Source organism: Acipenser ruthenus, chromosome 17 (assembly GCF_902713425.1).
Source record: "Acipenser ruthenus chromosome 17, fAciRut3.2 maternal haplotype, whole genome shotgun sequence".
Lineage (NCBI taxonomy): Eukaryota > Metazoa > Chordata > Actinopteri > Acipenseriformes > Acipenseridae > Acipenser > Acipenser ruthenus.
Window position 1 is genome coordinate 20,031,657 of NC_081205.1, and position 23,285 is coordinate 20,054,941.

The 23,285-nt window shown below is 40.5% G+C and overlaps 1 protein-coding gene across 2 annotated transcripts; it reads left to right on the forward strand.

Annotated features, from left to right (window-relative positions):
• The first annotated feature begins 254 nt into the window (after positions 1-254).
• On the forward strand, positions 255-23,247 carry LOC117423121 (rho guanine nucleotide exchange factor 15). 2 transcript variants are annotated; one of them, XM_034038570.3, is made up of 15 exons: positions 255-481; positions 3,597-4,115; positions 5,595-5,963; positions 9,225-9,344; positions 9,926-10,809; positions 12,437-12,597; positions 13,413-13,562; positions 13,712-13,841; positions 15,223-15,297; positions 15,789-15,878; positions 16,146-16,297; positions 18,254-18,418; positions 18,930-19,003; positions 19,475-19,579; positions 20,450-23,247. In XM_034038570.3, exons 2-15 carry the CDS (start codon positions 3,620-3,622, stop codon positions 20,641-20,643), a joined length of 3,165 nt encoding a protein of 1,054 aa, XP_033894461.2. In that variant the 5' UTR covers positions 255-481; positions 3,597-3,619; the 3' UTR covers positions 20,644-23,247. The 2 variants fall into 2 exon arrangements, with proteins under 2 accessions (XP_033894461.2, XP_033894462.2); XM_034038571.3 differs by having other exon boundaries at positions 5,598-5,963.
• Positions 23,248-23,285: the final 38 nt, after the last annotated feature.

Here is a 23,285-nt window from a genome sequence, read left to right on the forward strand (position 1 = left end):
CTTTGCATTAGGTAAAAGAATGTTTCTTAACCTAGTGTAGTACCAAATCTCACTTCTTGAAAAATACATATTCCAGAACCATATAGTGAATGGGTGTGCATAATGGGATTATTTTGTTATCTGATTCACTTTAAATCCACATGTTTTGAACCTAGATTGAAATTCTAAATTGAAAGTGATTGCAGGCAGGCGTGAAGCCCGAGGGTTGGTTTTATTGTTCTGCTTCAATACCAGCGGCATGTCTGTCTTTGTTAGCTGGCAGAGAGTCAGCAGCACAGGCAGGGGCAGAGCTCTGTGTCTCTTTCTATAAGGATCACTTTTCTTTGTTGCTGTATTTCTTGTGACTGAGCCAGACTCACCTGGGTAGACCAAGGTGAATCTCCTCTGTACCTGTCTGAAAACTGGTTTCTTCCACAAGGTTCTAACAGCACACACTCTGATTCTGGAAGACAACGTTTCCAGGACTGGGAGAAAGTTTCAGGTGAGTTCAGCACCTCAACACCTGAGGAGATATCTTTCACTATTTATATGTATCACTAGTCAAGAGATAAGAGTGATAGTAAAACTGTTTTACAGCATGCTTGCTGTACAGATGAATTTGGAGATTTCAAGGTTATTAATACCTACAGCTGAATTTCTGTATTATGACCTCCCAAAGGGAATAAGAGAAATGTGTGTTTTTTGATGGAGAGAGAATGACAATCTGGTATTATTGTGAGCTGGACCCAAAATATTTTATAATCCTATTTTTTTAAACTCAATAACTTGTATCTGTATATTTGCATCTGTTTTTTCAGAAAATATGGTTACTAGATCAGATTTAGCAAGGTATCAAAACAAATCTGTTTTTAAAAGTATGAGCTCATAATTGTACATGCATTATGTTCAGATATGATATGGGTTAGACATTTGAACATGATTATACAATTAAGTACATTGCATAATGCAAGAGGAAAATAGGGCCTTGTGCAACGAATGTAAATGGTGGGAAATACATGGTAACATTAACACTGCAGTCTAAATATTGCAAAGTGGTATGTATGCCATTTAAAATGATCTAACTGTGAGGTTAACTGTGCCACCTGAGCACAGACCATTAAATAGGTGCCTTTATAAAAGTTTTCCATAGTAAAAGCATAGTGTAAGCATTGTAAAGCCGAGCGTGGCATAGTAAAGCATACTAAAAGAAATTTTTTTTAAAAATACATAGAAAACCATGGCAAAACTGCAAAATTACCATGCAATTTTACTGTGGTAAACTTTTGTAGGGGGGGGAGGGGGGGTCTAAATACATGGCAACCTTTTTAAATTGCACCAAAGTTAAGCAATAATAGATTATTGTTTAAAATTGCTGCAAATATATAATTTCATCTTTTTAATCACAGCGTGCACAAAGTTTTTTTTTTTTTTTTTTTTAAATAAACAGTAATAATTGCACATTCTGATGCGTTCTGTAAGACAGTGTAGCCTTAATTTATTTTAGAACATTAAACAGGTACGTACCATCTTATTGTGTTTCCTTTTATTTAACAAGATTGAAAAAACATCAAATTCAAAAACAATAAGTTATAAAATAGCGTAACTTTAGCTGAAATTAGAAAGTGGATGGATTAACAAGACTGAAAATTACGTAGACAAGCATTAAATTACTAAGAACTATTCATTTACAACCAAGTGGGGATTTTGCTAGGTTTTAAATACTGTACCACACTGGTGGTAAGAATTCCCACACAGGGATGTCCTGCATTGCCAGCTATAACCGCAGTATCTTCTACAGCAAATTGAGCTTGAGACACAGCAGGGCCTCTGCTAACACTTGCAGACAGCACGATTACACTGAGAGCCCCTTCAACTACACTGCTTAACCAATGCTGCACACATATATTTTCAGAAATTCTCCAACAGTCAGTAACAGGTCAAAAAGGCTTTATTTCCACTGTATTGTACAGTGTTCCTGTTCGGCTGTCTTTGTCTCTTTAAGGTCACAGAAAGACATGATGTTTGGGACATTTCTATATGCTGTATTATACGGGATATCCTGACCAGTAGATATTGTTGTGGGCATATTCTGGAACTGAAGTAGAGTTTGCATTTTATTTATTTCACAGTTGTCTGATATAATCTATCAAACAGGTCATACATGTGATTTTTTGACCACCTTTTGACCATTTTGACCATTGTAAGATATGTGGGCTTGGTGACCACTGAATGTTTTTAGAAATTGCATGTAAAAAAATACCCTTTTTATGCCAATAATTGGCATTATACTATTATTATTTGTTTATTTAGCAGACGCCTTTATCCAAGGCGACTTACAGAGACTAGGGTGTGTGAACTATGCATCAGCTGCAAAGTCACTTACAATTACATCTCACCCAAAAGATGGAGCACAAGGAGGTTAAGTGACTTGCTTAGGGTCACACAATGAGTCAGTGGCAGAGGTAGGATTTGAATCGGGGACCTCCTGGTTACAAGCCCCTTTCTTTAACCACTGGACCTTAAAGAAGGCTCTAGTTTTGTTTGCCTTGCTTTCCAGGAGGTATGTTACTGTTTTACATTCTTTGGGTCAAAGCATGTTAGTGGCTGAAAGCATGCCAGTCAATAGGGGTGATTGGATATTGACAGGAAAGAAACCAATAAGGGGTGTGGACCATATTACCCAGAAAGTACAAGACAGTGTAAAAGCATGGCTTGCAAAGAGAGATTTATTTAACCTGGTGTAGTACAGATATCATGTTCTAAAACACATGTTTCTTTCAAAACTACACATTTGAGACCTATATAATTAATGGATGTGCACGGCAGAGAACATTTAGGGAATTATCTTGTTAGCTACAATTACTTTAAGCTTTGATGGGATTGAGATCCAGTGACTGTGTGACCTAGATGGCTAAACATCAATTCACATTCTGCAAACCATTCTGACAAGTTTTTCATTGTGTTTGGGTGCATGGTCAACCTAGAATGTATACACCCTGGGCAGAACCACATTATCCAGAATCCTCAGTGCGCAACATTCACCTTCAGACTGTAATATGTACAAGGAGTGCTAAATTCCCCACCCACATAGATTTGTTGTTTGGATGTTTAGCAGAAATTATTGATTAGCATCTAACAAAATGTCTTTTCTCCTCATATTGGTTGACTACATCTTGAGATATGTTTCTCCAAATGGTCAGGCACCTCCACAACGTCACTGTTACCAGGGTATGAATTTCCAGTGGGTAATTACAGTTTTCCAAACTTACAAAAACTTTCCAGAAATGATTTCACAGAAGGGAAATTTCATTTTCATTAAGAGCTCCCTTAAGGTAATACCTGGCTGAATATTTTTTCAGTGACATAAGTTTTCAACAAGCAGCAACTCGATGAAGACCACAGCTAAATAGTTTGTGGCTGGATTAGCTAAAGGATTCCTTCACAGGAAGGATGTACAAAGGCTCCAGCTGTGCCAGAACAAAGCGTCTCTGGCTGTTTGCCTGTTTGCCCGAGACAAGAGTCTCCCTGTCCTAACCCCCTCCACCAGGCTGTCTTATTTATTTGTTTTATTTTATTATTTCTTCCAGAAAGTCAAATTTAATGATGTTGTGTTCAAGGTGTTTCCACAGGGCAGGTGAAGATGGGAACCATGGAGGTGAATCCTGCCCCTTCTCACTCTAGCCAGTCCCCCTCTCTGCCATCCAAACCCAAGCCTCAGCCTCCCCCCAAACCACAACCTCGAGGGACCAGGGTGCGCAGGGCCACTGAGGTCCTCTGGAAGGGCTGCATGGTCGACGAGGAGCAGCAAACACAAGCTGTCCCAGGGGGGGATAGGAGTGACTCACACAGGCACAGTGAAGAGCATAGGACCAAACATCTGTCTTTACCCACTCCATACGGGCAGCTTCTCACTGTGGCTAAAAACCGTTTTGACACTGAAGTTACTGGGTCTCCCCATACAGAGGATGCTGGGATTGCTGGAGGCCTGAAGAAGCCTCTCCTGGTCCCCAAACCCCGACTGAGAGAGAGACCCCAGCAATCAGAGAGCAGTGAGCCTCAAAACACTGTCAATGAGAAAATAGATTCAGCCAGAACAGGTTCTTCAAGCTACAAAACCATGGAATCCACTCCTCCAGGTACAGACCTCAGACCTTGGCTGTCTGTAGTGTTTGAATGACATACATGTGGCTGAATGGCTGTGACAAAGTGGTAATTTGTGCGCAGATGCAGTGCAGCAATCCAATAATGAAAAGACGGGTGAAATGCCTTCTGTTTATTTGAATCCAGGGGTCTGATGACCAAACAGAAAACAAGCATGAGGACTGGCAATACACAGTGAAGTGTATTGCACAGGGAATGATGAAGGGTTGCAGTCCCGTAAACAATTAACAGTAATCCAAACGAACACGAAACACAAGACGGTCGCCTCTCCCAGTGAGTGCTGCAGTGCTGGTGGTGTTACAATTGTGAACAGTTAGTGCTGTGTTGTCCAGGTTTAGTACTGGCCGTAGGTGACAGCTCCTGATCGTGTTAGCCGTATAGTCTAACAAACATGACAAACAGTACGTTTTTAGGCAGACAGACAAAACAAACAAAACACTCACAATACAGGTCCTTTCGGTCTTAGCGTAACCATCACAAGGAACAGATCACATCATTAAGTCCCCTTATATACCGTCAACCATGACCCCTTGGTTAACGAGTGCAACTGCTCCTCCAATCCGGGGATGCCACACCATTTCCCTTCCGGGTCATTGATTTAGTGTACCGTAGCTCTGCCCCCTTTCTAGATGGCCAACTTCCGCCGAACCCTGGGAATTAATTTTTTAATTGTCTTTCCTTCACTTGTCTGTGTGCTATGTTATTTTAGTTTTTCTGAATGTTTGTACTGTAACGTCTCATGGCTGTGAGCTGTACCCCGTCCTGGAGGGATTGCTTTGTTAGGGGGGCAAAGGGTAGTTCTGTCTATATACCAGTCCAATCCTTGGCATTTCAGAGGGGCCACCAGTCGTGCAAAATTTTGTTTTTTGTGATTTAGACACCTGTCTACTAGAGGTTGTGAACACTTTCCATCCACAAATCACATTAAAATCACTTTTGAGGACCTTGAGTGGCTCACCTGGTAAAAGGATAGCTGAGCATTGTGCAGGGCGAGTCATACAGTGGGGAGTGCAGGTTCGCAGGCTGGCTGTGTGACGTCTCCGGTCTTTGCTGGCGATTCCAGAGGGAGAGTTGCATTGGCTCTGGCACATCCATGAGTTAGGAAGGCAAACCCGATGGGGACTGTTTCTCCTCATCGAACTCAAGGGGCACCTGCAGGGCTAGCCTCAAGGGGGTGTAAAGAGGCAATTGGCTTGGTCATGGGATTGGAGAACATAACTGAATATTCTAAATTGGGGAGAAAATTGGGAGTAAAATAACTGGCATTACACTACTTTTTTTTTTTAAATGGTTCACGGATACCCGCTCTAAATTACTTTTTTTTTTTTTTTTTTTTATAATAAAAGCTTTTGATCACTGCCAACCTGGATTGGAGTTAAAAGACTTATTCTCCCATTGCCAAGCCACTGATCCACCCACTGATTCTGTGCTGATGTCTCCTTATTGTGTGCCAGTAGCTTCAGCCAGGAGCTCCAGTGATGTGAAGGACCATCGGAAAGACAGCGGACTGGAGGAGGAGGAGGATGAAGTCCAGGCTCAGTGCCCGCCGTGCTGCCCGTGTTTGTGCCACCTTCGGAGGTGCTCGGGAGGTCATGAGGAGGAGAGTCAAACTATAAACCTCCGAGAGGGAGATGGGGGCCATGCCTCCTCCAGAGAGCCCAAACTGAACTCCAGTAAATGCTTCTCCACTCCCCAGGCCAGCCCCCCTGAGTGGCTCTTCCACACAGATAAGAAGGCTGCAGGTGCAATGGAGTACGAATCTGTATTGCTCCCTCACAGCCGACCCCTTCCCAAGAAACCACACCTGCTCCCCACTAGCCCAGGTAAGGAGAGATTTCTACTGCAACTACACAGTATTGGGGAGTAACGCATTATTATTATTATTATTATTATTATTATTATTATTATTATTATTTATTTCTTAGCAGACGCCCTTATCCAGGGCGACTTACAATCGTAAGCAAATACATTTCAAGTATCACAGTACAAGTAATAAATAATACAATTAAGAGCAAGATAAATACAATGACTTTGGTTCAAGCAAGTACAAGTGTGACAAAATACAATTCAATAATACAGCAGATGACAGTGTCAGTGATGGTTACATCAGGATATGATTAAATACAAAATACTACAGATTAAACACTTGGCAGATTACAGTACTCTGAAGTACAGGGTTAAATGCAGTAAAATAGGGGGCAGATAAGAGCAAGTAAAGTGCATTTAAGGAAGGGTGAGAAGTGTCCCAGGGGAAAAATAGAGGAGTTCTACAGGTGCTGTCTGAAGAGGTGAGTCTTAAGGAGGCGCCGGAATGTGGTCAGGGACTGGGCAGTCCTGACATCTGTTGGAAGGTCATTCCACCACTGCGGAGCAAGGATGGAGAAGCAGGCTCTGGAGGCAGGGGAGCATAGAGGAGGTAGAGCCAGTCTTCTAGTGCAGGCGGAGCGGAGAGGTTGAGTGGGGGTGTAGGGAGAGATGAGGGTCTGGAGGTAGCTGGGTGCAGTCTGGTCAAGGCATCTGTAGGCTAGTACAATAGTCTTGAACTGGATGCGAGCAGTGATCGGGAGCCAGTGGAGTGAGCGGAGTAGTGGAGTTGCGTGGGAGAAGCTAGGCAGAGAGAACACCAGGCGGGCAGCAAGTCATGCATTACTGTAATCTGATTACTTTTTTCAGTAATGTGTAACTATGGCTCCTTTTTCAGACAGGTAATGAAATGTGGTAATTGATTACATTTTATGTGAAAAAATAGCTAGTAATAGTTACTGTTAGTTACATTTAATAAAAGGATAGCTGGATCTTCCAGGAACATTTTGAGCTGCAGCCTGATCAAACCAGAAAAAATGTCTCTGTAAAATGTGAACCGTGCATGACTGTAACTAGTGTGACAGACTGGGGTGTTTTGTCACGGTTCTTTCGGGTCTTGAAGACAGTCTTTCGGAACCAAGCACACTGGACAACAGTATTTTATTGTAAACAGGGCGGTGCCTGTGTGTTTATTATCGTGTTCTCTTTATCCAGAGTCACACAAATCAAATATCAATAACGTAAACAAAATAAACCAAACAAAACCTAGCTCTTTATTAAGAGCACTAACTAAACCTTTTAATTATATTTTAACTACCCCTTTCTATAAGTCAGACAGCTAAGCTGTTTACTGACCAAACAGAACACTTTAACTAGGCAGCAATTGTTTTCCCCTAGGTAGAACACCAACCTTTAATCTGTTTTCAGTACGTATCGGTCTCTCTGCATGTCATACCATTTGCACACACTCGCGTTTGAAAAAACCTATGCTCTTTTATGGCTGCCTAATTGGAGACAGGTGAAAACCCTTGTCTCAAAATGGTCGCCCCTGTGGAGCTCTGGGAATTGTAGTTTTTGTGACATTGGCAGTCAAAGACTACAACTTACTTATGTAACCCAAATTCAATGGAGAGGATACAGGCTTCTCTTCACTCTTGGACCAATATACACACCGTCCACCACTTTCCCATAGATTTTATAGTTCACTTTGTCACACTAGGTACATTTATTTTCAAAGTAATAAGTTACTGTAACTTTGGTTCAAGTAAGGGATAACATTTTAAAAGTAACTTCACCAACACTGCAACTACACTGCTCCATTGTTATTTCACCATTTGATAATTCACGACTTTGGTTAATTCATGGTTAGGTCATGTCTGGAATACATTTTATACATATTTTAACAGTAAATTGTACATGTACTTTGCTGTATAAGTGTCCTTCATTAACTCACTGTATCATTATCTCACTATTCTTATGTGTAAGACAGATGTCCAAATATTGAGTTAGCAGTGTATAAGAAAATACTGTATTATACCACATGATCTCATTCCTAACCAGCGAGAACATGATTAGATATCATTTCCACAGCTGTTAAAAAAAATACAGACACTCCAAAGCTTTGAAAAACGTACAGGCTGTGGGATACCTAGGAACAAACAGCGGTCTGTTCCAACCATGAAATGAGCCCCGCTTCGAAATTCACACAGGTGTCTTAGAAAAAATTGCAGAGGAAAACTACAAAACGCTAAGAAGCCAAACTAAAGGTATATTTGACTGTCTATCACGCCGATGGTAAGCAACAAGCAGAGAAGCATGTTTTAAAGGGTACTTTACATTTAATTTTGATATAATTGGCCAGAAAGCATCTCAAATACTGTAGATCCTTGAGACGCTTAAGACCCAACTTGTAGGAACAGGATGATCTTAGAGGGGTTTTCCTCTCCTTCATAGATGTCCTTATGTTCTTATATGGTACCACCGGTATGGGCCGCTCAATTTTATTATTCCAGTTAATCCTAATCAGTATAGCCTAACTAGCCTGGGGCTGAGTGAATTCCTGTTATAACTAATATTACCCCCCTCACTTCCATCAGAATGAGCTCTGAGGGAATTCATTGCATAGCTCACCACTGTGTTCACTGGCAAGCCAGGGCATGATCTCCAGACAATCCAGACAAGACAGGAAAGATAAGCCAGTGCAGCAGTTTTCTGTGGGGTTTGTTTTGCTGCTGTGGTTTTACTGTAGGTTTGGCATGACTTCTTGGGTTTGGTTTGAGTGCTACCAGCCCTTTAGAATTAAGGGTAAGCAATAATAACCTCTAGAAAAAGTAATGTGTGCCACAATATTCAATGTTTGTTCACAACCACAGTAAAAATAATCTAGAATCTTCAGTACAGTGCTCTGTAAGCAGTTTGTAGATATACAGTACAGCATATGGCTTAGTTTGAGATTACAAGTTTTATCACACAAATAACACAGTTATTATTGTCTTTATAAATGTATGTATACATGTAGGGCATTTCCAGAACCACAAATAACGCGAGAGAAGAAAATAAATATTTTCAGTGTAATGGAAACTCCTTAGTCCAAATTGAACAAGACTCAAGCTGGCTGCCATATTGTGGTCAGCAATGTTTGTTTTTTGTTTGTTGTGATGTGATGTGATGTGATTCTAGCATTTCTTGCAGTGATGTTAACCTATTGGTGGGCCATGCATGTTTCTGACAGACTGTACCTTGTTGCTGTATCTCTAATATGTGTCTGTGCCCATCTGTAGGAGGAGAGAAGGAGCCCAGTATCTCTGAGGGAGTGTACATGGAGATAGATGAGACCCCATTGGACAATGGGCTACAAACTCCACCTACCTTGACCTCTACACAGCTAATCAGTAACAAAGGTGGGAGCCTCCATGATCGTTTTGCATAGAGAACCACTAATCAAATTATGATGAAACATGGTAGGAACATTCTTTTACACAGGTTATTAAGAGTATGGGAATATAATGATGTATAGCAGAAATAATTAATACCAAATGGTCCTTTATCAAAAATATCCATGTTGCTGTAAAAGAAGCACACAAACAGGCATAACAGCTGATCAGAATAAAGTTATTATGGTGCTGACAGTTTCAGAATCTCACAGAGGTTTATTTAACGTAATTGTAACAAATAAAATAATTCCATGAATCTCACCTGCTTTGCATTAACATTAGCTACATAGGTCAAATTTCGCAGAAACACAATTTATTGCAAGCATGTATTTTTCATTTGAAACCATGATAGCTGGTTCTCAGTTGCCATGCCTTTTTATTAGTGTATCTGTTATACTTGCACTTCCTGGGTCCACAGCAGGGTCTTCTGGGTCAAAGTATGTTACTGGCTAAAAGCATGTCAGTTAATAGGGAAAGCAACTGATTGGTTAATGAAAGCACAGAGAGCAGATCATTTCTAAATGTAAATGTGCTCCGGCTCACTTCAGGGTATCAGAACTCCATCAAGGACTCCCTGCAAACCAGAGATCAACTACCCACAGCCAGCGGCTCTAAAAGAAAAGAGCTGAAACCTCCCTCGCCAGCTCCTAAGGACCCTGTAAAACACCTGCCTCATTGGGACAAGAACAAATCACAGAGTAGAGGAAAGGGTGTCCCATCACGATGTGCCGCTAGCAGTCTGTTGCAGGAGAAAGTGGTAGCTGAACTGAGGGAGAGGTTTCCTGGGGGAGACTCGGAGGAGGTGGGGGGTGAAGTCAGGAAGATGAAAAAGAACTGGAAGCCTTTGTTTCTCTCTTATGAGGGGCTGGTGGGTTTCATTGGTGGGAAACGATCATCCACAGAGGATGGCACAAGGATATCACCCACACAGATTAGGAAAACGAAGCCTCCTGCTGGCAGCTTTATGGAAATCCATTTCCGGGATTCCAGAAAGCAGGAATGTGCCGAGGAAGGAAGTGTCATTGAGGGGGAGGGGCCGTCCTCAACTGATGTCATCATGACATCACCCAGCGAGGTGAAGAAGACCAAGCTGCAGAACCTGAGTTCAGAGGAAAACCAGGCACAGAGTTATGACTCAAGACCAGGGGCAAATGGAGAGATGCGAGAGTGCCTCCCAGAAGATGCAGGGATGACTACACAAGAAAAGAGAGAAAAGGCCTCACAGGATGAGCTTGATAAAACAGACAGCTGTCGTTCAGGGGAACCCAATCCAGGCCAGAAGAAGGAGGAGACAGGGTCCTCTCTTGATCAGGTCACCAGGAGAATCCCGAACAGTCGCAGGTCCTTGAAGCCGTATTGGCAAGAGCTCAGTGTGGTCCAAGAGAGTGGCATTCTGCCCCAGCTCAAGAAACAGGAGGTCCTGCTGCAAGAGGTATGGGAGAGCAGACAAGACATAACCATTTATGTTGTTTGTTTTTTTTTCAGCAATTAATTCCTAGACTTGGTGTGCCAAATCCAATTAAAGTTGGGGAAGGGTGGTGAAGTTTTGCCATATATTTATTTAGTTGATTTTAAGATCATCTTATATTGGTTTTGTGTAAAACATATCTTCACTGCAAACACCTAGAAATCTATAATCTTTTTTTTTCGTACAATGAGGTGCAGCATGCTTTGTTTAATATAAATCTGAGTTGCTTTGTTTTCTTGTGCTTAGCTTTTTTATTCTCTGCCGGAGATATAACCCCCTGTAAAGAGGAGATAGTGGAGGCGGTCGTACGTACATTACACAATTCTGCAAATACAGTAAAACCTGTCTAATCCAGCCCCTCTGCTTTCTGTAGAATTTGGCATAATTTTTGAGTCCTGACCAAATCCTTGTTGAAATGAATGGTGGTCCCCTCTACAATCCTGAATCGTCTATTCTGGTATCTGGCATGGTTTGTAAGTCTTGTCTGCCTAAAATCAATGTAAATCTGACTCTGCACTCGGTCATGTGATTTTTCTTTTCTAAGTTTAAAACTAGTATAAAAAAAAACACAAAAGGAAGACATTGTGTATGTATACTCGCATGTCCCACCAGTACCATGCTGAATTGTGCAGTTAATGTCTTAACTTCCATACAGCAAGCTATCTAAATTGTGCTTATCAAAACAGCTGAAAGTTTACCAACACAAAGAGCCAAGTGAAAAACCCAAAATCGCAAGGCAAACCGTTTCAGACATTCTGAAAAGAAAAGATGCTGAATTAAAGCGACATGGAGTAACCCTGAATCCCAGCAGAAAGAGCCTGAATCCTGCACGCAGGTACAAATAGTTCTGTCATTTTATCTTTTTTAGGTACAATATTAGATTTTTATGGTAACTCTGTAATCGAGCACACTGTCTAATCCGTTCCCAATTGATGCTGGATTAGACAGGTTTTACTGTATCTGCAGAATCGCTTATCCAATTGTCATGAAACTTGGTATTAGCATTATTTACTTCAAGCTATTGAGAACATCAAATTGTAGAGCTATACAGGGGTATCTGTTCTTAGATGCGTCTGTCTGTATGCCACACTTACATTCTGGTAGTAACGTTATTAGCTGAAGTTATTGAGAGTATTGGATTCTGGGGATGGAGGGGGGGGGGGGGGGGGGCAATGTCTGTATCATCAATCTGTCTGTATGTCACATTTACATTTTTGCATTGATCTAGAGAATTGTGATTGAATATTGCATTGCTAATTCCTATTCTATCCTATTCTGTAATACTGTTGATATACAGCCAGGGTGTTTTGTTTTTTTTATTCAAAAAAAAAAAAAAGCCACCTAGTGGTTCTTCAGGGGATTTTTTACAAATGTAGTTGACACATGATTTTTTAGAAAAAGAGTTTCCATGGCAATTGACCGGTAACCCACAGTACTGTAGAAGGTTTCCATGGACCCCACTGATGTCATGGTCGTCACAGTTTTCATCACAGCCAAGGCAGGGGATGTATGGTATTGACATGCTTGTTTTAGTAATGTTCTCTTTAGTGAGAGAGGGTTCTGTTTTATGTCTGCCTGTTCTCTGCCTCAGAGTATGTACGAGGTTGTGACCACGGAGCACTCCTACCTCAGCAGCCTTACTGTGGCTGTGGTTCACTTCATGGACTCCCCAGAACTCAGCAGGGCCCTTGGCCCTCGCGACAGGAAATCGCTTTTCTCTAGCATTGGCAAGATCAAGGAAATCAGCAAAAAGTAAGACCTACAACAATCCATATTAGATCATTCATTTGAGAGAACCTGAAATAGATTATAGATGTATTAATTTAAACTTACTGAAAAAGAATGGTCTGGTACTGTGAGTAACAACTTGTGATATGATTGCTTAAAAAAATCTATTTGATTCTAAAATGATTCCAGAAATGAGAAAGAACTCCTAAATACTGCAAAAAGAATGTGTGTTAATGCATTTGATGCAGGCTCTGGAGCATCATTTTCATTTCCAAGCTTTCTCTGTTCAAGTTCAGCTTTTCCAGACCTCTTGTCAAAATCGCTGGTAGTATGTTTTAGAAATAAAGTAGATACTACACACCCAGAAGCTCTACTTTATTTTGGAATTCTCATCACTTTACATGTGTGGATGTTATTTTAGTCTCATGGTTTCAGCTTTTACTGTTTCTTTATACAGTGTGAAACTGAAACCTTCTATTTATCTGTAGGGCAGGTACAGCACAGTAAGGTGAGAACACAATCTTCTAAAAATATTTACAGAACTGGAGACTGACGCCTCCTGTCTGTGTATATATAGGGCGCCTCTGTCATTAAGATGACTTTTACACTCTGTGAAATAAATAAGACTTACAGCAATGGAGAATTATTATGCGTTATAATAATGAGGTAATAACAAAGTTATGCAGATGTTGACAAAACACTTGAAGGATGTTTTGGTTGAGCTTCAAGCACCGAATTGCAAGTCCTCCAGTGGTCTGTAGAGAAGGTGGTTATCCTCTCCTTCTCCTTGTCTGGTAGTCTAGTTCAGGAGGTTGAGATATATCATCTCGTCTTTCTAGCTTCTTGGAGGGCCTGAAGGAGAAGATGGATGGCAACCTCTTCTGTGACATCTGTGATGTCATTCAGTACCATTCCAGGAACCACTTCTCAGCCTACATAGACTACGTCCGCAACATGCCATACCAGGAGCTGACCCTGCACAACCTCGGGTAGGAAAAAACACATTCACTGAAGACATGATTCCTTAGCAAAGGATCTGTAGTTCCCAATGTTTAAAGCATGGAAAACCAACTTTCCAAACCTATGAAACACAGAGATTGTATCTCTCACTCTCCTGTATTTGTTTCCCTCATATCAGAAAGGAGAAAGGCCAGTTTGTTGAGATACTGTCCCGGCTGCAGGAGGACCCCAGGTGTAACCGTCTGCCTCTGAAATCCTTCCTGGTCCTGCCCTTTCAGAGGATCACACGTCTCAAGATCCTGGTGGAGGTACGTCTGGACCTGCATCTTACAGAGATCCGGTTTAGTTATCCTTTCAGAAGCCTAGGCCTAGCCCCTGACGAAAAATACAACTATGCTTTCACAGTTCACGTGTCACTGTTGTTATTTTATTTTTTGTCACAATATGTGATACACGGGGCCCCATTCCCAGTTTCACATCGTTGTCATTACTCACGGGCTTCACATCATCGTGATTCGATTAGCTGTTAGTATTAATTTCCATTCGTATTCACATAGTGGAGAATTTAAGCAATTAATCTGATTTAAAGGTAGCTTGTGAAATTTGAAATCTTGATTCCACCTTATTCATCATTGTTGGTTTGTTTTTGTTTTTTTTGTTTTTTTTAGCAGAAAACCAGATGGAATTGCGTCACTTTCTCCTTGCCTGTTTTTCACTTGCTTTGAGGAGCTTTGGGCAGAACTGTAGGCTAGCCTATACAGGCGCAGGTGGATCTTTACAGATTCTGTAATTAAAATGTACCAATAAATATTCACTGCACTTCACAAAAAAGTTGACCTGGCGCAGAGAGGACTGTACAAGCTTATTTACTTGAATTTGCAGATCAGTGCACATCTCAGCGGATGTCTGGTTTTTTATTTGTGGTCGGAATCTCACTGAATTAGGATTGCAGTTGACAATTAATCTCATTGTTAGGGCTGTTCCATTTCATATCAGCATACTTTTGCATTCTGAAAAATGGAGAAAAGTGTATAGTGAATTAAGCGAATTATCTAATGGGAGAAACAGATTAATTATTTGCTTCATGTTATCCAAGCAAATTGAAATATACAGTTGTGATAAGGCCCTTACTTTGATAGCTGGATTCAGTGTGCTTCATCCTCCTCTAGATAAGAGTCTCTGTGTCTGGAAGGAGACTAGTACGATTCTTTGCCGGGATTCATTTCTGCTTTTCTCTTTCAGTGCTTGTGGGGCATGGTTGGCCTTCCTGTTCATTGACAATGTTACTGACTAGTTATTTTATGCTTTAGGTAGATTAAGTAGTCTTTAATCTAATAATGTCTGCCTGCAAAGGGCTTTGTGATGGTGGTCCATTATGACAGGCGCTATATAAAATAAAGATTGATTGTTTCATCCATAAGATATGCTTTTAAGAACATGAGAAAATGTACGAACAAGAGAAGGCCATTTAACCCATCTATACTCGTTCAGTTCCTAGTAGCCGATTCATTTCAATGATTCAGCATCAACAACATGACTAGGTAGCTCATTCTATACCCTCACCACTCTCTGTATGAAGAAGTGTCTCCTACATCTTCTCTGTCTGTTTCCACTTCATTTCCAATTTCCTGGTTTCTGTGATTGAAATTGGAACAAATATAAATAAATTGTTATTTTCTTAAATTCCAGACCATTTTGAAAAGAACAGAGCAGGGGTCTGAAGGAGAAAAATCTGCAGAGAGAGCACTGAAGGAGATATCAAAGGTACAGTGGGGCTGGGGCTGGGGCTGGGGCGGGGCTGTCGTTGGGGTGGGGCGGGGCTGTGGCGGGGCGGGGCTGTGGCGGGTGGGGCTGGGTGGGGTGGGGAGGGGGGGGTAGGGTTACCTCGGGCTTCAGCTCAGGATTGGTGAGCAGACACAAAACTGGGCCCTACAAAGCTTTGAATCGTGAATTATTTAAAGAAATTAAGTGTGACATCAATACAAATGTTGTTAAATTAACCAACAATATTCTAATGAATAAAACACTTTATTTAATCCAATAAAATGCTTTTAAATCCACTTTGATTAATTATTCATTTAAAAATCTATTTTTCGTGGTGGATATCTAAAATAGTTGTATTTAGAGTTTCCAATTGAAAATCTATTGGCACCTAGAGATATCAAAATACAATACACATGACCACAGCACCAGAAGCTAGAATTTGAGATCCTGCACTAGGGGGTCCGTCGTGTCTAATGGAGGTGTTGTTGCAGGTTCTTGAAGACTGTAACAGGGAGGTGGGCAATATGAAACAGATGGAGGAACTGGTCCACATTGCAAACAAAACTGAGTTTGAGTGCAAGGTTTGTTTTTATTTGCATTCATGTTACAGTGTTACGATAATATATATGCATAGTCTCTGTACAGAACAAGTAAACTGCACAGGGGTTAATGATCATAAGGGGGAGAGGGGGTATATTTTTGTTATCTAAAATCTAACTGCAATATAATGTATATGTAATTTAAAACCATTCAAATATTGACTAGTGTTTAACTGTATTCCACTCTCTGTAGGGTATTAACTATATTCCACTTTCTGTAGGGTCTTAACTGTATTCCACTCTCTGTAGGGTCTTGCTCTGGTCTCATCTTCCCGCTGGCTAGTGAAACAGGGGGACCTGATAGAGCGCACTGACAAGGAGAACATCTTCGGCCAGAAGAAAAGCTCCCCGGTCTATCTGTTTCTCTTCAATGACCTGCTGCTCATCACCGTCAGGAAGGGGTCAGTGCCTTTGTTAAACTAAAGCCAGTGCAGTACTGCCAGTGTGTGCGATTATAGTTCTCAATGCTTAATGAGAACCCTGGGCTGTGATGTGGAGGTCAATGGGGTTGAGTAACTCATTAGAGTATTTCATATTGTCTTCCCTTGTTTATTGCTTTTTGTAATGACAAGCTTCTAGTTATAACGATACATATAAGAAACTATGGGCTGTAGTATGACCACAGCTCAAATGCGAGTGCAAGCGCAAACGGCGCTTGCCCACGATTCAGTGGCGCAAAAATGGAGCGGAGACTTAAGAAAACCCTACTGCGCTCAAATGGTATTCTGAAGACATGTCCTGCGCCGTTATATAGCGCCTGCCCCATCACCACATGTTGGTAAAATATTTTAGGGTGTGGTATTATTAACATATTCGCCAGAGCAATTCTGGGGTCCCAAATAGACGACTGAGCACTGCGTTAAGACCCCTGAAACCAGGTATATTTAGTGGCGCAATTGAAATAAGTCACTACTATCGGCAGACTTGAAACAAGATACCTGTTTCGCTGCCTGATAATGTATTATTATTATTATTATTATTATTATTATTATTATTATTATTATTTATTTATTTCTTAGCAGACGCCCTTATCCAGGGCGACTTACAATTGTTACAAGATTATACATTATTTCACTTTATACAGATATCACATTATTTTTACATACAATTACCCATTTATACAGTTGGGTTTTTACTGGAGCAATCTAGGTAAAGTACCTTGCTCAAGGGTACAACAGCAGTGTCCCCCACTGGGGATTGAACCCACAACCCTCCGGTCAGGAGTCCAGAGCCCTAACCACTACTCCACACAGCTGCCCCTGTATGAGCTTAACTAGTTTGAAATATTATAACGAATTAGAAAACGGATTGGAGATTTCCTTTAAACTGATTGTTCCAAATCAATCCGCCCGAAAATACAGTATTCGTGTATTTTACCTTTTGCCTGTTTGTTGAAAGAAAGTCTGCGTTCTTGTAGTGCATACGCCCCCTGAATGTTGTCTGTCAATGTAAAATATCCTGCTTCCTCGCTGTCCTATCTATTTATTTAAATTTAGTACAGCAAATAAAGATTTAAAAAATAATAATAATCGAGAGTGTTTGCAGTCAGTGGCAATACAGTGACCACAATAGCAACTAGTCTCCGTTTTGACTGACGAGTTGAAATCAAACAACTGCACACAGTCTGATTAGTTTCAGCAACTTTATTAAAGGGCTCTGGTTATATTGAAACTCTAGTACATTACAAGCTCAGAGGGAACTTGATGCGACACTTCATGTCCCCCTAGAAAATGAATCAGCTGCTGCTACTGGTAGACAGAGCAGGGAGGGTGGGAAGTATTTTACACTTCACATGTAGTAATGTCAATGGCATGAAATAATGTACCTTGTATAATTATTATAAATGATAAATGCTTGCCATATGTGCCTCTACCTCTTCTATTAATAGAGCAATCTCCTGTGCCATGGTTTACGTATTCTCTCGGCTAATGACCTATTACTTGCTGTTCTGACTTGCTCTGTGCTACTGCCGCTTGACATAATCGCCACTTCTACATTCAAAACACATTCTGTCTCTTAAATGATTGTTGCCTGGCCCTGACTGGATAGCAGATTCCCCAACCTACGCAGCATTAATTGACTGGGCGCTGTCACTGCGCCACTAAACGCGCTTGCGCTGGGTTTGTATTTTGCTCAGAATCGCACTTTAAAGAAGCCATGCCCTACGGGGCAGAAGCGTTTGACTTCAACCACTGCGTCTCATGCCATTGTCTGGGGTTAAGGGCATTTTTATTTTAAACATGCATACCGTATACTCTGAGTAACTGGAACATGTGCATCAGCTGGGAAACTTGTAGCAATGAGATGTTTCCTGTGGACTGACAGGTTTACTGTCAATGGTCTGTTCCCCCTCTCAGAGTGGATCGATTTGTGGTCCAGGACCACGCCCACCGCTCCCTCATTGAGATCAGCGACAGGGCTGAGGAAGACCTGGATACAGAGACGGAGAAGACATTCCTCTTGGTGCTGCTGAAGAACCACCGCAGCACCACCTCCCAGCGCCTGCTCAAGGCTGCCACAGAGTGAGCACACGAGAACATAAGAAATAAGGCCTGTTCCCTCCTAGTGCACTGTTATCCTCAGGGCAGGCCACTATATAATGTCTGCACTACATTGCACTGATTCAGTTGAACAGTACAGCATTTGTAGATCATTGGTTTTAGATGACAGTTATATTCTATGCATTTATTACTAGTTTCTCTCCATTAAGAATGGATCTCTTGTCTCTAATTAGGAAAGCAATTTACATATCAAAACCTCCCCCCCCATTTTCTGCTGGGGAAGGTTGATCCCACTCAGTGCTTAACAGTGGGACAAATCCATTCAGATGTCCTGATGGGTGTGCCTGACATGTATGAGGTTAATTAGGTTCATAAAAAATCTGGAAATCTCAAACAGCGGGTCTGTAGGTCACTGAGGTTCCAAGGTATCACCTTGTGAAAATGTGGGTTAGCAGGCAAATTGCAGTTTCTAAAAGGATTATCCAAGTGCAGCACGCTCCTGGCACTAACCTTGCCTGCTTTCTTGTTTCAGAGCTGAGAAGAATAGCTGGATTGAAGCCTTGACCCCCAAGAAGAGCGATGGTGTTGAGGTTTATGAAGAATGGGGTTAGTTCATTGAGAGGTCTGTTAGATTGAGGGTGATTGGAAGTGTGTGGACCTAGCCTTGTTTCTGGGATGTGGGTTTGAGTTAATGTACTGCGTTTGCCCTAGACTCCACATTAAAGAAGTTCCACTTGTTGTTTTATTACAGCCCTGTACCAGACTGGAAGTCAGATTATTTCTGTATTCTCCATATCAGCACGGTTGACATCACCTGATTTAAAAAATCATACCTGAGGCACCTCTCAGAATTCCATTCAAAACTGTGACATCACAATTGGCCTCATACCTTAGCCACTTAACAGTACTCTCTTCATCAGCCTTTGACAATGGTCTAAATAAAGATTTGACCTTTGAATTGAAGATTAACACAATGTGGCTACCTGAATGAATAAACAGTAAAAAGGTATCGAACCAGCAATGTTTTTAGATACTGAAATAGTAAGTCTGTAATGATGTGCCTGCATTTTCTCTCAGACTGTCCGCAGGTGGAGTGCACAGTTGGCTACACAGCACAGCAGCCTGGAGAGTTGAGTTTGGAACCTGATGATGTCATTAACGTGATCCAAAAAACTCCTGATGGTAAGAAGAACTACATGTGTCTTAAATAATTTTATTTGTAGTTTATATTTATTGTTGGCTTCCGATATAATGTCTTTCTAAACAGTATCGTTGGAGGCCACTAAAACAGGATTTTGATTGGTTGGACACCATTGCCTGACTGTATTGCTTAAATTTCCACTCCTGGACCACTGGCGTCATGTTTATAGATTCACATATATGTACTGGTAGCCTTTTACAAACTAAAATGTTCTAGTTTATGAGAGAACGATATCACTGTCACATAGGGATACCATTTGTCCCTGCTTTCCCTGGATCATCTTGGTTGAGGAAGGTGTCCCAGGATTTCAATATGCCTTCCCGGGACACTAAAAGATCCTGGTTTGTAATATTATCCCGTTTTTAATCTGATGCTTCCACATCCATGTAGATTACTAGAGCAACACCACAATGCCAGCACCTTAAGGTAGATCAGTCAGGACACAATGTTATTGCAATAGACGCACAATATTAATTGGCTGTCAATACTACAGTAGTAATGTTTCAATGTTACCTATTGCTTGACTGTAGGATTTCTAGAGAGTTTAAACTTTTAAGAACTGCCCTTCCGTTTAGATGTCCTGGTTTTTTTTTGTACCTCTGAGGTGGTAACCCTACTGTCACATCTTCAACTTCTTATATGCCCTGGCCTACCAAAACATGTAAAGTTTCTGCAGGATTGTGGTGAATTGTTATTGTGAATGTAATGAATTTATTATGAATGTATAACAATTGTGTGGATATTTTTTTTCATTTGTTCTTTGCTAGATTTATAAAAAAAAAATTCAAAGGTAACCATTATAACACCTTGTCAGGGTTTCTGTCTTACCTGTGCCTGTTCTCTGCCTGTAGGCTGGCTGGAGGGGCGGAGGCTGGGGGATGGAGAGAGGGGCTGGTTTCCACGACGCTTCGTCAAGGAGATCAGCAACGAGCATGTGCAACGGAGGAACCTGTGGCAGAGACACAGAGTCCTGCAGACCGCCAATAAACTAGTGAGCCGCCGCATCTCCTCCCGGGACTGCCGAGTCTCCACCTGCTTCAGATAGAGCCCTGCCCCCCTTACACCTTGGGGAGGCTATGTGAAATGAGGTCAAGACCTACGGGACAGGGAAATTAGTCACATACAAATATTGTATGTGACTAATACATGTTTGGAATTATTGTAGATGATGGGACTGAACTGTTGAAATACCGTTGAATTCACTTAATATGAGTGCTGCTGAACAGTAGGCGATGAATCAAAATAAAAAGTAAAAAAACACTATTTCAAATGCTACAATTGAAATGTGATGTTGATAAATTATGCAATTTACTTGACTGCTTGTGCCTAAATTTCAACTTTAGCTATGACTATAGTCTCTTTTATTGATCTTAACAGCTTGGATCTTAATCCTTAAAACCCCTAATCCTGTCTCTGGCCTTTTCCAGTAATGTTAAGGTCATGGGAGGCATGATTCAGCATTGCTTAGATCATTAAAACAGACCCCAGCAATTTCTAGTTTAGGACATTCCTTTTCCTAAAAAAGCTCACAAAAATGAATGTTGTAAAACGTTCATTGTAGTGCTACTATTAGTCTAAAATTCTAGTTTTAAAGAACCACCATTCATTTATATCAACTAGGATTTAAGAGAAAATGTTTTAGTGCTTTAATCTCTAGATTGCTTGAATCACAAGAATAATTTATTAGAGCCAGATCTGTGGTATGAAATAGAGCTTAATGAGACACTGAGTTTTCTTTATATAGAAAATTGTGTTTGAGTCAAGGGTCATGTATACTATTGTGTGGGTGTTCCAAAGTGTATTTGTTTTTCATATGTTAATTTGTAGCAGAGAAGTCTTGCGACTCACCAAGCTTTGAATTCAGAGCTCCCCGCATCAACATCAATCTCTAATCTGTAAAACAAAAATAAATTACTAAATAAAATCTACATCATAAGTAAATGGTTAATTACATGTCAGATAAACAGAAAACACAACAGTCCTTTGTAGATAAATAATCAATTTCTGAGTCAAGACAAAATTGGGACTTTGTTACCCACTTAGAACTATCCTACAGTATCTGTATAAAAAGGACTGCCTAGTACAATCTCTATGGCATGGATGGAAAAGGATATGTGGTAAGATGTTTTCTATTTATTTTATCCTTACTGAGTTGCTGGTCATCTCAGCGTCTTAATACTACAATGCACAACGTTTTATACTGTTTGTCATTTTTGTATTTGAACGTTTTGCTTAAAAGCATGTTTTGCCATTTATCGCCCAGCACAAAAATGGAAGTGCTCCTTTACAAACCTGCAGACGGACGGCAGGCAAAGTTAAGAGGTCTTGCTTTTTGTGCTCTGCCTGTGGATACACTGCTATGCAATTTCAGTGTGATCAACTGCTTAGTGTGAACTGCAGCAGAGAAAAGAACGATTCTGCAGACATCAATGGAGTTGCTCTTGCATTTACACACATAGAAAATCTATCCAATTAACACTGCGTCTGCAAGGTTTAGTAGGTTTTTCGAGATGTTTTTTTTTAAATTGATTGTTTTTTTATTAACATTTTTACATTTTCATAAAAAAAACGTATGGTACTTATCACTTGACTAATTTATCACATGAAATACATTTTGCATTGTGTTCTAGGCCTTTAAGGGGCAATTCATATGCATGACTATTCCAGGTTATAACCAGTCCCACAGTGTAAAGGAAATGCCTTACAATAAAGGAGTGCTGTCATTGTTACATACATAGCTGTTTGCAAATTATTGTTCAAGGATGAAATTTGGCCCTGATATTAACCTTACTGGTCAGAGTTGCAGGGGCCATCCAAGATGGCAGCCAGCCTGTTTAAATAGAAAATACAAAAATGTAATACTGTAATTGAACAGAATAAGAGGGACAGACATAAAGAAGGGAAAGAGGGGATGTGACAGGATTTTTGTCAGTGGAGTATAAATGTATTCTTTTCCAGTTTAAAGAGGCTATATCTAATTGACAAGGTGGCAATCAAAAAGCGCTTCAACAGTGCAAGTTAAACCCTACATGTCACATTAGCACTTTTTTCATATAATTTTGCTAGAAAATGGCATGAGAGGAGGGAACGAGTGGGTTCGATAGCTGGATCTGCAAAGAATATTTCGAGGTGCAGCCTGACCAAAATCTATGTGAACTATGCCTGAGAAACTATTTGTACTGTAACTGTAACTTTTTTTTTCAAAGTAATAAGTTACTTTAACTAGCTACAATTTTGTTTATAACTCTAATGGATTACTTTTTTTATAAATAACTTCCCCAACAGGTCAAATGCTGCAGAAAACAGCTGTAAGCACATATTAAGTTATTATTTTGTATGAAGGGCATCGTGAATTTACAGATTTTATGTGTTTTTATTGATAATCAGCGGAAGAATTTGCATCTGGAAAACCTTTGTACTGGGTGACTGTGGGTTCTTCAATGTCTACTGGCAAGGATATCAGAGAAAACACTGATGAGATTACACACTGTAAAAAGAACTTGGAATATTTTAAAAGAATGCCTCTGTTCTCAGATGCTTCGACTGTATTTCAATATTCGGAGTGGTTCTGAGCAGTAAGGACTGCATTACTTCTGTATTCTATATGTAAAATGTATGAGGGCATCAATATAAAATAAACCACTGTGAAAACAACGTAACTAATTGTCATGTTTGTTTTTGTTTTTT